Source organism: Oryzias latipes, chromosome 5, assembly GCF_002234675.1.
Source record: "Oryzias latipes chromosome 5, ASM223467v1".
NCBI lineage: Eukaryota > Metazoa > Chordata > Actinopteri > Beloniformes > Adrianichthyidae > Oryzias > Oryzias latipes.
In genome coordinates, this window is record NC_019863.2 from 6,859,837 (window position 1) to 6,877,940 (window position 18,104).

General features: G+C 48.9%; 1 protein-coding gene across 2 annotated transcripts in view; it reads right to left on the minus strand.

Moving 5' to 3' along the window:
* Positions 1 to 18,104, minus strand: part of ripor3 (RIPOR family member 3) — a 49,514-nt gene that overhangs the window by 26,597 nt on the left and 4,813 nt on the right. For both annotated transcript variants that reach the window (XM_023954825.1, XM_023954824.1), the window contains exon 2: positions 4,674 to 4,775. In XM_023954825.1, the coding sequence (XP_023810593.1) occupies positions 4,674 to 4,774 (101 nt within the window). In that variant the 5' untranslated portion in view covers position 4,775. The remainder of the gene's footprint in view (positions 1 to 4,673; positions 4,776 to 18,104) is intronic.

Genomic DNA, 18,104 nt, shown 5'->3' on the forward strand with positions numbered 1-18,104 from the left:
GTATACCAAAATCACAATGATGGAAACAAATTTGACTAGCAGTTTTATTTCTAGCATTTTTACTTCAAATCAATCTACAGCAGCAGGAGATTCTGATTTGACACACTTATTTAGGTGTATTTTATTTTGAAAGGAACTGGTATGTGCTGCTGTTAAAGTAAAATGAGTTAAAATATAAAGAGAAAAAGTTTAAAACTTTATATCATTGTAAATATGTTAAAGCTAAATTTTATAAATGGATTAAAATCCACTGAAACAAAGGAAATGTGTTTTTCTTGACAGGGAAGTTTCCCTCACCGGGTTCTGGTCAGTTAGAAAACCAACCCAAATGGTTCTTCCAGACAGCAACAGAGAGAGAGGCAACAGAATGGTGACTCGTTCAGGGTCACTCACTTTTGCCCAGCAATAGCTGGGTTAGAACCAGCAACTCTGTGACCCCAAAATGGGTTCAGTGGGTTCTGAAGATGAATGGATGGATGTAAAACAGCAGTATTTCTTCTTTTTATCTGGAAAATGCTTTAAAAAGTCCTCTATTAGACGTATAAAAAATATCCAAAGAAGGTCTAAAGATCAGATGTCTACAGGTAGATGTAGACCTCTACATGCAGATATCATTCAGAAACTAATCACATGGCTTGTTTGCAACATGCAAGGCATGATGGGACTGTGAGACGATTAGGTGTGGGAAAATCATCTGCTGGAAATCTAAACGGTGATGTGCCATAGATCTCTGTGAATCGAGGTCAGATACGTAATGCATATCTATAGCTGTATACATTGACACAGCCATGATTTAGATATCTAATGAATGTGTTTGTGCCCAGTGGGAGTTCTGTCTAAGACTTTGATCATTTGGTTTGTTGCACACACAGAATTGTTTGGGTTTTGGAAAAAGTGAAAAAAGTTCCTCAAAGGTTCAGCCGTGAGTTTAACATGAGCCTTACTTTGTCACAGAAAACCCCAACATTCCAAAAGCCTGTTCTCACTGTTTTGTTCTAGCGTCAAGTTTGACAAACACAAACCATGTGAGAAAATGAAGTCCCCAGTGTTCATCTATCAGTAACACTCTGATTTTGACAGAAAGAAACAAACATTGAACATTCCTTAAATCAGAAACAACATTTCAGAAGTGCTTTGTGTCGTGAGCTGTTTGTCTTCTCTGAGGTTTGTTTGTTTTATGTTCCTGCTCACCACATTAAAGCTTGCCAATGAAGGATCATGGGCCGCCATGTTTGGATACAGAGTGGATGCTCAGAACTGTGTGTGCCTCCATGCTTAAAAGCATCTGAATGTCTCTCCTGCATTAACGTCCGAACATTTATTCAGGAAGTTAAATTTAGCTTTGTGCACATAAAGGGTTCCTAGTCTGTCACATCAGGTTTGCGTTTCTGTGTTTGTCACCTGGTTTCCTTTAACTCCAAAATAACACCCTGAGTTCACTGTGGGTCCAATAAGGAACATACTTTTTTGAGAAGAAAGGGATGTGAAAACGAATACTTCCGCAGAGGAAGAGCATGTAATCATGGTACTAAAGCGGATGGAGGGCGAGGATCTGCGTAAACTGTTTGAGACACGGAAGAGGTCAGACAAATATGGTGGTGTTCATAAGGTGGTGTTGTGACCGAGTGGAGTTTAAGGAGGAGTATTTGTGGAATATCATAGAGGAGAAAGCTGCTGTAATTGATAGAGGAAGTGACAAAGCTATGGATAGGTCCAGAGGCAGAATGGGGGTTTGGTTGGTTGATTTATCCGCAGTCTCCTCCTCCGTTCAGGTTAAACATCTGGGTGTCATCTCAATGGCGTTTTGCCATTTCAATCCCATATAAACGTGGTCAAATCCAATTCAACCATGTGGCACCTTATGTTGTCGAACAAGAAGCCGTACTTTAAAACATTAAAACCCCAATTAAAAGGATAAAACAGCTAAATAGTGACAGAGTAAAACATCAAAAGATTTAAAACATATTAAAATACTTACACAGTTTAAAAAAATTCAAATAAACTAAACCAGTAGAAAATAGTCTCTTGCTGAGTGAAAAGCCCAGATATGAAAAGTCTTAAGAAGTCTTTTAAAAATAGAAAGTGAGGATGTTTGACGGACCCTCAGTACTAACACGTTCCACAGCCTCAGAACACAAACTGAAAACCCTCGTTCCTCTCTGAACCTGCCTGCTCTTGGACCTCGGTACCTCCAAGAGAAGCTGATCAGCTGATCTGAGGCACCGTGTCAGGGTGTAGGGAGAGAGAACCACCGTCCGTTTTAAAACCTCTTCGGCAAAGATCGTTTACTCAATCAGCAAGTTTCCATCTGAAATACATCAAGAGTCTTTGCCTCACCCCCTGAGACTTACACGCTGCTCCACTTCAGCACAAACTCCTGACTTGAAGGATCTGTGTGCATCATTAACAGCAGTTCCATGTTCATGTTCATGCAGTATGGCACCTTCATCCATTTTCTTAACCTGCTTAATCCTTTTCAGGGTCATGGGGCTGCATAACAGTAACAGTGATAAAAACTCAACATGGAAAGAATAAGGGGGCTAAGATTTGCAGCCCCTGGGTTCTGCCATACTGGGAACTTTGTAACAAGTGAATTTAACTTCAGACTTTCTGGTTTCCCATAAAACAATGAGTCTAGTGAACTTATGGAAATTGTCTTCAGTTCTCTTCCTCACAACAGATGACAGCATTAACCCAACTTTACTGAATTATTTGGATGACCTGATCAGTTTTATTATATTTAATCGTTTTCTTTTTTTTTTTTTTTTTTCTAACTTGTCCTGCCCAACAGCTAGGCAAACAGATGAGAGCTGAGGGCCTCTTGTGTTGGACATATTTTATTTTAACAAGAGGGGTTATTCATCTTCAGACAAACCAAAGGTATGTCTGAATAAACCCCTTTTGTAGTTGAGGCCAAACTTTATTAATTTCAATCATGTTTGAAAATCTTTGGTGTTGGACCGGACGGAAAAGGAAAGAGGGGAAGAAGAGAGAGGGACGCTAGAGAGAGGGGGGGTAGGGGGTGATAATAGGAGGGGAAGGGGGGTAAGACCATGAAGGAGCATAGAGCAGACAGGCTTACTGGTTGTTTATCGTTACGGTACGGTTCAAATGTAGTACAAAAAGGGCGGGGCCTGTTCACACACATTCAAATATTATCAACACACCTGCTAGCCGCAAAAATGTCCACATGTCAACATGCACACAAAACAGATAGTGTTCACGAACGCATACCTATGCCTTTAAACCAACTAGTGTGAAATCTTTCATTCATTCAATCATGCAAACTATTAGTGCAAAGGTGAGCTAACACCTGTGCTCAGGTGAGTGTTTATGTTCTTCTAAAATGGATGGTGGAATGTGAAAAGAAGGAGGAGGAGCGCCCAGCCACCCCCACACCCATACCCCCGCCGCAGCAGCAGCGGCAGCCGGAATTCCCCCAACGCCACACGGGAACAGGCAGGGAACAACCGCCCCCCGGGCGACCAAGACCGCCACCCAGGCCAGGGCCAGCAGGACCGCCGCGAGGCCCCCAGAGCCAGAGAGCAGGGAGGCGCAGAGGGAAAGAGAGCGCCGCCCCAGCCCAGCCAGGAAAGCAGCCCCCCGCCGCGCCGGAAGAGCCCAACGCAGGGCCCCACCGGAGAGGGACGCCCACAGCCCCAGACGAGCACCCCACCACCACCCAGGAGTTCCGGGCATCCCCCCGCCCCGACCCCAGGTACGAGCCAGGACCCCCCAAGGGAGACCCGCTCCGCACCCCAGGCAGCCACCCACCCGGCCCACGGTTGGTCCAGGTAGGAGCAAGGCAGGGGCCCGCCGCCCCCGCCCAGGAGGGGGGAACCCCGGGGAAAAAAGGGCGGCCCACAAGGGGTGTTATAAATATGGCCCGACCAGGCTCGGCCATGTTGGAAGTTTGGCGGGGCCCAGCGCCCAGGGGCAAGGACCAGGACCCACCCCCCAGGGACACGAACACCCCCGGCTCAGGTGTAATATGAACCCCCCCACCGCGCGGAGAGAGCACCGCCGGGCCCAGGGAGCCGGCACCCAAGGGACACGGCCGCCATCGCCAAGGGGCCCACACCCCCCACCAGGGAAGGGGTAGGGGACAGATGGACCCAGGTCCCACCTTCCTTGTAAAATGTGTGTGCGTGTATGGGTGCTTGAGAGGGTGTTTGTGTGCATGTGTGTGTGTTTATGTTTGAATGTATATATTGAAAGGGGAGGGGTGTATGTACTAAGGGGGGTGCAGTTAAAATTGGCGAGTAGGGCACTAAGGGGACATCTCCTGATTACTCACAGTGATGTCCCCTCACCCTCCACACCAAGGGGCCCTAAATGTCTAAATCGTTTTCTTCCCTTTCAAGCTTCCTATAACGGATATGACGGGCAGCTGTGGTGCATAGATAGAGCACCGGACCTCTGATTACAGGTTTGCTTCCTGCTCCGCGCAGAACCCCCAGGACACTGACCCCCCATTGATCTTCCTGGTGGTTATAGGTTGGCGCCAGTGTTAAGCTGTGGAACTGCCATCCGTGTGTGAATAGGTGAATAGGACTGTGACTATAAAGCACTTTAGGACTTCTAGGAAGGTAAAATAGTGCAATAGAAGAATACACCATTTACCATGACCAACAGTTGTTAGACTTCACAGCTGATAATACTGTGTGACTCACCGCTGTCGACCGGTCAAAGAGCTGAACCCTCCAGTGAAGGAGCGGCTTCTTTGTAGCAAACCTCCCTCTGACGGAGAGTCGAACCGCAGCTTCACCGACATCCTGCAGACAATGTTGTTTGAGAAGATGGACAAAAAAAGCAAACTACTGTAGCTTGTACAGACGTCACGTCCAGCAAACCTAAGGGTCAGCTCTGGTTTTTTTGTTTTAAATCTTTGAATTGATGCTGCACTGCCTTCCAAAGCCATTTTACCAACATCTTCCACAGCCCATTTCTCTTTAAATTAAAATGAATTGAAATAAAAAAATGCAAATTCAAGCATACACGACTTGAGTTGCATTTCAAATCTTCGTTGCATCCAATTTTGTAGCAGCTCCTTCTGTAATCCTTGTGATATCCTAGGCACTTTAACGTTGGGAGTTGTGCAGACAGTGCTCTGAACCTTTTTTCTTCAATGATTTGTGATCTTCACTGGTGTCCATGGATTACATGAAATCTTTCCACCTTTATCCACTTTTGTCATGGTAGGGAGAACACGTCAGTGTAAGGGTGGGGTCATCTAAGATAGCACAAGGGTTAAGTCCTGGGTCCTCGTGCAGTCAAAACTCCAAAGGACCACAGAGATGATTCAAAAACAGGAAACAGAGCTGCTGTGGGAAACATTAACAGAAGAACATCTTAAAAGAAAGACCACAACTATGCACACAAACTGCACACACGAAGACCGGTCATAAATTCACCGAAACTTTGATGCTAGAGGAGGTTTCTTAGGCAGCAAGTCTTTCAGAAACAAAGCTTTTTTGAAACTAACGAATGAAGTGCCATTAAACTTTAATCAGACATCCACATTTTTTGTGACATGAGACCCCCCCCCCATCACACACACACACACACAAAAACAGCAGTCTGTGAATGAATAAACGCCATGCATGCACGTTTTTTATGCACATACACTGCTCAAATGTGATTCAAATGTCAAATATGCAGCTCATTGTTTTACTGTTGTTGAATTTGATCTATCAAACTAATGAGAGTTCTTCTTCTGGGCTAAACACTGATGACAGGGGGTATGGTGGCTTTGCTTTAATTATGCAACTTAGTCAGAAAGAAGAGGCTGCAGGGCCGAACGAAAGCTGCGGGAGAGAAACCGAAGGTATAAGCCGTTCATCCCATCCATTATTACGGGCAACATTCGTTCCCTCCCCAGCAAAACTGACTGGCTGACGGCGCTACAGCGGGAGTTCAGGGAGACGTGGCTGAATGGACTGACCCTGGACTCTGTGGTTTCCCTGGAAAGAAGAAATGTGGGGGACACGTTGTGTGTGAACGGGTTTCCAGGATGCAGACGCGCCACCCACAGTTCTTCCTGCTTGATCACTTCAATCAACCCCCCTCTCTCTGCCCCCCTCCCCACATTCGTCCAGTACATCAGGAGCCAAACCAGGCAGAAGAAGACGCTGGATTTACTGTAGCCCTCCATTCCCCTCCCCCTACTTGGATGGTCTGATCACAGTCTGATGCATGAAGAACCTATTTTTTTATTAATTATTATTTTTTTTACTATTATGCACAATTACTTATGTATTTGTTTACTTATTTGTTTATTTGATCCAATATCTAGTGAGCTGTAATCGTACCGTCACTTGTCTTTTTTCTTTGAACGACCATGATGAGTAAATTTCTCCAAGTAAGATAAATAAAAGTTAATCCAATTAAAAAATATTTTCTTCTTTTCTTCATCCATCTCGTTCCCATAACAGTACAGTCCTATATCTATGTAGAAGTAACTGTCAGATGAGATTATTTTTGGGGGAGAGGTGCCACTGATTTGAAAAACAGGATATGAAGAACGGCAGAAGAGCAGATATCTGGGTTTGTCATCATACAACCCTCAGGGATCTTTTTCCAAACCACGACCTATGAGGATGTTTCAAAAGCACATGAAGCTACAGTCATTTGCACCCCTACAGAAGTCAACCTGCATGTTGTAGATTGTCCGGGCCTTTGAAGGGTCATAAAGAGGAGTGGCTGATTTAAGGTGAATCTCAAGGATATCACAGTCTTGCAGTTCCCTTGAGGCTCACTAAAAATGGAACATACTATTGTCATGTGTGTGGTAAGTGTATCTATCATAAGGTATTTGTTAATTGCAAACACTTATTACATATAAGTGATGAAGTCGTAGAGTGCCCGTACATAGTCATTGGTAAAGAATAGTCACATCTGCCCTAATGGCTTGATGTCAGTCACATTAACTGCACTCAAGGCCCCTTGTACAGTCTGCAAGATTTGGGGTCAAAAAAATGGAAACATCTCTATGATTACACAATTATTTTATCCGTAAATAAATACACATATTGATTTCTTTACTTAAAAAAATGTGTTTTGTGTTTATTTATTCCATGCACAGCAATTCATGTATGAGTGAATTTATTTTTTATTCTATTCATACTCTAGTTAGAGGTGGTGACATCAAAGGAAACCTTAGGATGTTAGCCCAGAGTAAGTCCAGGTTCCGTCGAGTTGTAATTCACGCAGGTGGTTATGACGCCCACGGAGACAGTCAGAAATTTTCAAATTAAACAGAGAAACAGTGTGCAAAAGTCGATGTCAGACACTGTAATTTTCTCTGGTCCCCCGCCAACCTAGTCAGTGATGAAACGTACAACCGCTTTTCATCATTTAACTGCTGGTTAGCTAGATGATTGCCAGAAAACGGCGTTGGCTTTTTGTACAATTGGATTGCATTTTCGGAAAGCCCAGTCTCATGCGGAGAGATGTGTCATGGCCTGTCAGCCACTCCCTCCTCCCCCCTCCTTCCTGTATTGGACGCGACCAGCTGCAACCACTTACCTCGTATCTTCTGCCTTCTTAAGCTCCTCCTGGATCATCAGCCGGTGCCAGTTCGTTGTTCCTCCTATGGTGCATAGTCTGGTCAGCTCATGTTTTTGACTCCTGTCTCGTTACTCTTTGCTCATTTTACCTCTCGCTCTGCTTCAGGAAAGAAACCTGTTGGATACTCACCTGGTCTCAGTCCACAGACGTCGCAGTTCTCCCTCTGGAAAATCCGCCTCAAGATCCCTCCAGCCAGCCGCTGCTCCTCGCCTAGGAAGAATCCCGTCAACCTCTGTTCTCGAGTAAATCTCTTAAACTTACCGTTGAGTCCTAGCCTCTTTCCGGGTTCCAGCGTTTGGGTCATTCTGAACTCTCGCCCCAATCATGGCAGAACGAACTGGCCAAATGCCTGACCCAGCTGACCCGGAAGGGCTTCGTCATGCCATAGCATTCCAAGGTAACCTATTAAATCGCCAAGCTGACGCTCTAACTCAGATGTCTACTGCCCAGTAGGAATTATTTCCCCGCCTCGACGGCATCACGCAATCCCTAATGGAACTGACCGGTCAAACTATTAATCCTGCAGCCGCAGCTCCATCCACTGTTTCCGGAACCAATGCCACTTCCGCTCCACCTTTCACCTCGGAAAATGTTCGTCTACAGCCGGAACCTTTTTACGGTGACGTTGCAGCCTGCGGAGGGTTCCTACTTCAATGCAAACTGATTTTCCAACAAGCCCCCATGTATTATCTAGCCGATCACAGTCTCATTTCGTTAATCGTAAACTCTCTCCGCAGTAAAGCTCTTCAATGGGCTCAAGCATTCCTGGCCGCCCATCCCATCACGCATCTCCCTTTTGAACGCTTCCTGGGGGAATTCCGCCTCGTCTTCGACCAACCTCGTAAGCAGGAAGAAGCCACCCGGTTACCATCTCATTGACTTCCGGATCTTAGCAGTCGAAGCTGGATGGCCGGACCCTGCACTCAAGGGAGTTTTTTACCAGTCGCTTAATGAACATATTAAAGATCACTTATGTACCCAGCCGGAAGCGGACTCCTTCGAAGAACTTGACACGGCTGCCCTGAGGTCTGACGTCCAGCTACGGGAACGCCACTCGGAGCAGAACCGTAAGCCACCACCGTTCCCTGTAACACCTGATCGCTATCCTCCGGTTGCCGCTCCTGTTAACATTGATGCTCCTACCTTGAAACCAGATGAACCCATGCAAATAGGTCATTCTAAGCTTTCTTTTGAAGAAAGAAAGAAATGCCATGATGAGGGGTTATGCTCTACTGTGGGCAGGCGGGTCATCAGGTTTCTCAATGCAGTATTCTTTTAAACTCCAGAGCCCCCCGTTAAGTGACAGGCCACGGGGGGGTGGTTCTGAAAATCTTCAAAGTTCCAAGTTTTTGTTCGTTCCTGTCAAGATCTGTTATCAGAACCAAGTTTATGAATTCCAAGCTCTCGTTGATTCTGGGGCTGAGCATAGTTTAATGGATCAGAGTCTCGCTCATGACCTCTCTCTCCCTGTCGAAGCTCTTGGTAACGCTGTTAATGCTGCGGGTCTGAGGGGTAAACAGCTGTCACGTATTACAAAACGCACCGGTCCGGTTCTCGTTTTTACTTCTGGTAACCACCGGGAATACCATCATTTTTTCATCACTCAATGCCTCCAGACACCACTAATTCGGGAGTTTTCTTGGTTACAGACGCATAATCCCAGTATCGATTGGAGTTCTTCGCGCATCACTAACTGGAGCACATTCCGTATGGCTAACTGCCTGCAGTCGGCTGTTCCGCCCACCAAAATACCGGACTTAGGGCCTGATAAAGAAATTGATCTGTCCAACATTCCCACCTGTTATCATGACCTACGTTCCGTCTTCAGTAAATCAAAGGCCTGTGCATTACCGCCACATCGGCCATACGACTGTTCTATCGAATTACTTAATGCCGCTCCCCTCCCCAAGGGAAAATTATACAATCTTTCAGGTCCTGAAAAGAGCTCCATGGAGGACTATATTCAGGAGGCTCTCTCCCGGGGTCATCTACGTCCGTCTTCTTCTCCAGTCGGTGCAGGGGTTTTTTTTGTGGAGAAGAAGGATAAGACGTTACGGCCGTGCATTGACTTTTGGGAATTAAATCAGATCACCGTCAAGGATAAATATTCCCTGCCGTTATTAGAATCTGTTTTCAACTCTGTCCAACACGCTAAAATTTTTACTAAGCTTGATCTTTGAAATGCTTATCACCTCGTGCGCATGCGCGAAGGTGTTGAGTGGAAAACGGCTTTCAACACCCCGTGGGGTCATTTCGAATGCTTAATCATGCCGTTCGGGCTTACGAACGCCACTGCAGTGTTCCAACGTCTGGTGAATGATGTCCCCAGTGTCACGGTACCCCCAGGCAGCTCCTCCTCCTCGTCAGGTCCACCTGCGGACACCAGCTGTCCCGCCTCTTCCTCATCAGCGGCTGGACTCATAAGGAGAACCAGGACCTGTACTCGACGCTAGTTCGTTGTACTCCACGGTGCATCCTCTGGCCCTGTTCACGATTATTGTTCATGCTTCGTATACCTCGCCTAACTCTGTCTTGTTTCTGCCTGCATAGGATCACATCCACGTCAGTCACGCTCTGGACTCACAGACTCACCATTTCTCTGGTCCCTCCTCGTCACCCCTCTGGACATCCTCCAGGAAGAACGGTGTTCGCCGCCAAGACCCTCCAACCATCCTCTAAACGTTCTCTCCTGGAACTCTGTCATTCCTCAAATTAAATCCATTACTACTCATCCTCTTCGCCTGCCGAGTATTCCTTCCGGGTTCCAGCATCTGGGTCTGCCACAGCCTCGCTAGCCATGACAGAACGAACTAGCCAAAACCTCGACCCAGCTGACCCGGATCGACCCCGCGCAGCCTTACACCAGCAAGGTATGTTACTCTCTCGTCAAGCCGATGCCCTCGCTCAGATGTCCGCCACCCAACAGGAATTATTTTGCCGGGTGGATCATCTCACACAAGCTTTAGCAAACCAAGCCTCTAGCTCCGTTACCACTGCATCTCCCGCTTCCGGCGACCTCACTTCCGCCTCTCCAGATGAAAACATCCGGTCCCAGCCTGAACCATACTACGGCGACGTGGAGGCTTGCAGCGGTTATCTTCTGCAATGTCGGCTACTGTTTCAACAATCCCCCAGGTACTATCAGTCTGATCAACGTAAAATTACTTTGGTAGTTAACTCGCTCCGCAGCAGAGCGCTGCAGTGGGCTCAGGCTTATTTAGCCGCTAATCCCCTCACGCATCTGCCCTTTGAACGTTTCATCGGGGAATTCCGGCTCGTTTTCGACCAGCCACGCAAGCAGGAAGAAGCTACCCAGCGGTTACTCGGCCTCAAGCAGCGTGACCGACCGGTGAGTGACCACCTAATAGACTTCCGTATTTTAGCGGTCGAATCGGGCTGGCCGGACATTGCCCTCAAGGGAATATTCTATCAATCCCTAAATGAGAACATCAAGGATCATTTATGTACTCAATCGGAAGCGGACAGTTTCAAGGAACTTGTTACTGCAGCCCTCCGATCTGACATACGACTCCGAGAACGTCATCATGAGGGGAGTTTTGCCAACCGTCGACCTGCCTCGGAGGTTTTCCCTCACCTTCAACAATCGCCTGCCGGCGCCGAAGCTCCTTTCACTTCTGCTGAAGAACCCATGCAAATTGGTCACTCAAAACTTTCCCCTGAAGAAAGACTTAAGCGCCGAAATGAAGGATTGTGCTTTTATTGTGGAAATCCCAAACACACGTTCTCGCAATGCCCAAAGCGTTTAAACTCCCGAACCCCTCGCTAAGTGACGGGTCCCGAGGGGATCCGTCTGATAGAAAAGCCAAGCCTTTCCTATTTATCCCTGTCAAGTTTCCTAGCCTTAATCACGTCCATGAACTTCACGCTCTCATTGATTCTGGAGCATAACACAGCCTCATCGATTCAAGTTTAGTTCGCCATCTTGGGTTACCGGTTGAACCTTTAGACGCTCCTGTTAAAGCCGCTGGTTTAGGTGGTAAATTACTATCCAAAATAACGTTGCGTACTGAACCTATCCAGCTCATAACTTCCGGAAACCATTGCGAATATCATCAATTTTTTGTCACTAATGCTCCCCAGACCCCCGTCATTCTGGGTTTTTCCTGGTTACGCCTTCACAACCCCCAAATCGACTGGTCTAACTCTCGAATAATAAATTGGAGTACGTATCGTATGGCAAACTGTTTACACTCTGCGCTTCCCACCACTACCAAAGCTAATTCTCCCGAAGAAGAGAATATTGATCTTTCTAAAGTGCCGTCATGTTACCATGACCTCAAAACGGTGTTCAGCAAGGCGTGTGCTTTACCCCCTCACAGACCCTATGACTGCACTATCGAGCTTCTCGGCGGTGCCCCCCTTCCCAAAGGGAGACTATTCAATCTGTCAGGTCCGGAGAAGCTCTCTATGGAAAACTACATCCAAGAAGCTCTTTCACTGGGGCACATTCGGCCTTCCTCATCCCCTGTCGGTGCAGGGTTCTTCTTTGTAGAGAAGAAAGATAAAACCCTCAGGCCCCGCATTGATTACCGTGAGCTTAACCAGATAACTGTTAAAGAAGTAAAAAGAAAAGTATTCTCTTCCACTCATTAACTCTGTTTTCAACTCCGTTCAGGGAGCCAACGTTTTCACCAAATTAGACCTCCGTAATGCGTATCACCTCGTCAGAGTCCGGGAGGGGGACGAATGGAAAACTGCCTTCAAGACCCCCTCGGGCATTACGAATACCTGGTCATGCCCTTCGGCCTCACCAACGCCCCCGCCGTTTTTCAACGCCTTGTGAACGACATTCTGCGCGACTTCCTTAATCGTTTTGTATTTATCTATTTAGACGACATCCTTATCTACTCCAGTAATTCCACAGAACATCGCCACCACGTCAGACTCGTCCTCGAACGACTTCTAGAAAACAAACTCTTCGTTAAAGCCGAGAAATGTGAATTTCACGTCAACTCCGTTTCTTTCCTGGGGTACATTTTAGAGGCAGGCAAAATCAGACCTGACCCCTCTAAACTCCAAGCAGTCTCTGATTGGAGTATTCCTGAGTCCCGCAAAAAATTACAGCAGTTCCTAGGGTTTGCCAATTTTTATCGGAGATTTATCCGCAATTACAGTGGCATCGCCGCACCTCTCACTCGTCTCACCTCTGTCAAGGTCCCCTATGTCTAGGACACCGCCGCCGACACGGCTTTCAGAAAGCTCAAGGAACTGTTCACCACTGCACCTATCCTCATCCAACCTGATGTCCATAAACAGTTCATCGTAGAGGTTGACGCCTCTGACTCAGGAGTTGGAGCAGTATTGTCGCAGCGTGAATCCTCCTCTGGCAAACTGAAACCGTGTGCCTTCTTTTCAAGGAAACTCAGCCCTACTGAACAGAACTACGACATCGGCAACCGTGAGTTACTTGCCATCAAACTCGCTTTGGAAGAGTGGAGACATTGGTTGGAGGGGGCTGAACAACCGTTTCTTGTTTTGACTGATCATAAGAATCTGGAGTATTTACGCTCTGCCAAGAGACTTAATTCCAGACAGGCGCGATGGTGCTTGTTCTTTGACCGGTTCAGGTTTTCCATCTCCTACCGCCCGGGCAGTAAAAACGGCAAACCCGACGCCCTGTCAAGAAAATACAACACCACGGACATACCCAGCACAGCCCCTATCATTCCAGACTCCCTTTTTGTGGGGAACATCACTTGGGACATTGAAACTAAGTTACTACAGGCCCAAGGTGAGAAACCCGATTCAATTATATGTCCTCCTGGCACTTTGTTTGTCCCAGACAGGCTCAGATCTGACGTCATCGCCTGGGGACACAGCTCTAAGATCGCCTGCCATGGTGGTGTCCGCCGGACCCTTATGCTTCTCCGGCGTCGATTCTTTTGGCCCTCCATGGATGAAGATGTGCGTCAATACATCGCTGCCTGTACCACCTGCGCCAGGGCCAAGTCCTCCAACTCGCCACCAGCCGGCCATCTCCATCCTCTATCCACGCCTGGTCGACCCTGGTCCCAAATTGCTGTGGACTTTGTGACCGGTCTGCCCCCCTCTCATGGGTTCACAGTTATCCTCACAGTTATTGATCGTTTCTCCAAAGCTGTTCAGTTCATTCCTCTGCCCCACCTGCCTTCTGCCACCGAAACTGCCAACACCCTTGTTAATGTTGTTTTCCGTCATCATGGCATTCCCTCCGATATTGTTTCTGACTGAGGTCCACAATTCACTTCGCAGGTGTGGAAGGCCTTCTGCTCCGCCCTCGGAGCCACCATCAGCCTAACTTCTGGTTACCACCCTCAATCCGATGGCCAGGCCGAACGGGCTAATCCGCTGTTTTGCGGCTCAAAACCAGGAGGACTGGTCGGACTATCTCATCTGGGTGGAATATGCCCATAATAATCATCCTTCCACTGCTACGGGTATGTCGCCGTTCGAGGCCTCGTTGGGTTATTTTCCCCCCTTGTTCCCATCCCAGGAGCTCGATCTGGCGGTGCCCTCCGTCCAACTCCATCTGCAACGCTGCCAGGAGGTTTGGCGCCAGGCTCGCGCCGCCCTTCTCCGGACTAAGGAGGGTAACCGCCAGATCGCGGACCGTCACCGGATCCCGAGCCCCCCTTACGAGCCTGGACAGCAAGTCTGGCTGTCCTCTAAAAACATCCCGCTCCAGGCCACGTCCCGTAAGTTGGCTCCTCGTTTCATCGGTCCATTTGTCATAGAACGCATCATCAATCCCAACGGTGTCCGCCTGAAACTACCAGCCGCCCTCAAAATTCATCCCTCGTTTCATGTGTCACAAATCAAACCAGTCCACCAGAGCCCTCTTTGCCCGCCGTCCGCTTCCCCGCCACCCGCCCGGCTCATCGACGGTGGTCCTGCCTATACCACCAGCCGGGTTCTGGATGTTCGGCGCCGGGGACGTGGTTTCCAGTACCTTGTGGACAGGGAGGGTTACAGCCCGGAGGAGCGGTCGTGGGTCCCTCGCTCCTTCATCTTGGACCACACCCTCTTAGATGACTTTTTCCGGGCCCATCCCGATCGCCGTCCTGTTCCGCCTGGAGGCGGTCGTCGGGGAGGGGGTACTGTCACGGTACCCCCAGGCAGCTCCTCCTCCTCGTCAGGTCCACCTGCGGACACCAGCTGTCCCGCCTCTTCCTCATCAGCGGCTGGACTCATAAGGAGAACCAGGACCTGTACTCGACGCTAGTTCGTTGTACTCCACGGTGCATCCTCTGGCCCTGTTCACGATTATTGTTCATACTTCGTATACCTCGCCTAACTCTGTCTTGTTTCTGCCTGCATAGGATCACATCCACGTCAGTCACGCTCTGGACTCACAGACTCACCGTTTCTCTGGTCCCTCCTCGTCACCCCTCTGGACATCCTCCGGGAAGAACGGTGTTCGCCGCCAAGACCCTCCAACCATCCTCTAAACGTTCTCTCCTGGAACTCTGTCATTCCTTAAATTAAATCCATTACTACTCATCCTCTTCGCCTGCCGAGTATTCCTTCCGGGTTCCAGCATCTGGGTCTGCCACAGCCTCGCTAGCCATGACACCCAGGGACTTTTTGAATCGTTTCGTCTTCATGTACTTACATGTTATTCTCGTTTTCTCCCCCAACGAATCTCAACACAAACATCATGTCCGTCTGGTCCTAGGAAGGCTTATCGCCAATCAGTTGTATGTCAAAGCTGAGAAGTGTGAGTTTCATGTGTCCTCCGTCCCTTTCCTGGGGTATATCATCGAGGCAGGCAATATCCATCCCGACCCCGCTAAGATCGAGGCAGTTGCTCAGTGGGAGACACCCCAAACCCGTAAGAAACTCCAACAGTTCCTGGGGTTTTCTAACTTCTATCGTCGATTCATTCAGAATTACAGCAGTATAGCAGCCTCTCTCACGCAACTCACCTCCATCAATCGCCCTTTCATCTGGAACTCTGCCGCTGATGCCGCCTTCAAACGTTTAAAGACCTTGTTTGTTTGTTTCTGCACCCATCCTCATCCAACCTGACGTTTCAAAACAATTCATTGTGGAAGTCGACACCTCTGACTCGGGGGTGGGCGCTGTTTTGTCCCAGCGCGAGGACAGCACTGGGGAACTTAAGCCCTGTGCGTTCTTCTCACGCAAATTAGGTCCGGCAGAGCGGAACTACGATGTGGGCAATCGTGAGTTGCTAGCTATCAAGCTCGCATTGGAAGAATGGCGTAACTGGCTGGAGGGGGCGGAACAACAATTTATACTCTGGACTCACCATAAGAACTTGGCGTATTTACGCAGTGCCAAACGGCTCAACTCCCGTCAAGCCAGATGGTGTTTGTTTTTTGATCGCTTCAACTTCACGATCACATATCGCCCAGGCAGTCGTAACGTCAAGCCGGATGCCCTCTCACGCAAATACTCAGTTTCTGACAACACCTCTGTCTCGACCAATATGTCAACATCCTGTTTCATAGGCAATCTCACATGGGAGATTGAAAACAAGGTCCAGCAGGCCCAGAGTGAAATCCCCGCCGGCGTCACGAATCCTCCTGGAACCATCTATGTACCAGACTCCCTCAGGTCCGAAGTCCTCCCCTGGGGTCACACCTCAAGTCTCGCCTGCCATGGAGGTATTTATAGAACTTTTCGACTCCTTAAACGTCGGTTTTTCTGGCCCACTTTGGAACGAGATGTCAAGGAGTACATAGCTGCTTGCAGTACTTGTGCTCGCTCCACAACATCTAACCGGCCTCCCTCTGGTCTCCTGCTGCCGCTGCCCATCCCAAGCCGTCCCTGGTCCCACATAGCTGTGGATTTTATGACAGGACTCCCACCGTCACAGGGCCATACGGTCATATTGACCGTTATTGACCATTTCTCCAAAGCCGTCCAGTTTATTCCACTACCTCAACTACCATCCGCCTCAGAAACCGCCGACGCTCTCGTCAACCACGTCTTCAGACATCATCGCATCCCGTGCGATATTGTGTCTGATCGTGGCCCCCAGTTTACGTCCCAAGTCTGGAAAGCATTCTGCTCCGCCCTGGGGGCCACGGTCAGTTTAACTTCCGGTTACCACCCTAAGGCTAACGGTCAAGCGGAGTGGGCCAATCAAGAACTGGAGGCCGCCCTCAGATGCTTGGCGGCCCAGAACCACTCGGACTGGTCCAAGTATCTTATTTGGGCAGAATATGCTCATAACTCCCACACCTCTACGGCCACGGTCAAGTCGCCTTTTGAAGCCTCTCTGGGTTACTTAACCCCACTGTTTCCTTCACAGGAATTGGATCTGGCGGTGCCCTCGGTCCAGCTCCACCTGCAACGCTGTCAGGACGTCTGGCTGCAGACCAGGGCAGCTCTCGTCCGCACTGCCGAGAGCAACCGCCAGATAGCCAACCGCCAGGGGGGGTGAGTCCCGAGTACCAACTGGGTCAAAAGGTGTGGCTGTCTGCCCGCAACATTCCTCTCCAGGCTTCGTCCCGCAAACTGTCGCCCAACTTTATTGGACCTTATACCATCGAACGGGTCATTAACTCGATGTGTGTCCGACTCCGTCTGCCGGCGGCTCTTCAGATCCATCCCACGTTTCACGTGTCCCAGATCAAACCTGTTTCCGAAAGCCCTTTGTGCCCGCCGGGCACTTCCCCGCCACCCGCCCGTACCATCGATGGGGCCCCCGCCTTCACTGTCTCCAAGATCTTGGACGTTCGGCGTCGGGGTCGTGGGGTCCAGTTCCTGGTGGATTGGGAGGGGTATGGTCCAGAGGAACGCTCGTGAATCTCTCGTTCGCTCATCCTGGACCATACCCTCATCGACGACTTTTACGCTGCTCATCCTGATCGTCGCCTTGGACCACCAGGTGGCGTTCGTTGAGGGGGGGGTACTGTCATGGCCTGTCAGCTACTCCCTCCTCCCCCCTCCTTCCTGTATTGGACGCGACCAGCTGCAACCACTTACCTCGTCTCCTCTGCCTTCTTAAGCTCCTCCTGGATGATCAGCCGGTGCCAGTTCGTTGTTCCTCCTATGGTGCATAGTCTGGTCAGCTCATGTTTTTGACTCCTGTCTCGTTACTCTTTGCTCATTTTACCTCTCGTTCTGCTTCAGGAAAGAAACCTGTGGGATACTCACCTGGTCGCAGTCCACAGACGTCGCAGTTCTCCCTCTGGAAAATCCGCCTCAAGATCCCTCCAGCCAGCCGCCGCTCCTCGCCTAGGAAGAATCCCGTCAACCTCTGTTCTCGAGTAAATCTCTTGAACTTACCATTGAGTCCTAGCCTCTTTCGGGGTTCCAGCGTTTGGGTCATTATGAACTCTCGCCCCAATCATGACAAGATGGCATCTATCCCACATTGGACGGTGCTGCTTTTCTTTCTAGAAACATTTCTGCTAGCTTTAATCGTGCAACCTGACAACCCGGAGACGGGACCCGGGCACAGACCAGCAATTTACAACTCTCTTCTGAGCTTTCTTAAGCGCTGGTGCAAACCACATGCAGAGCTAGTCGAGCAGTTCCTAGCTTTAGCATATGTGCTGAAAGGC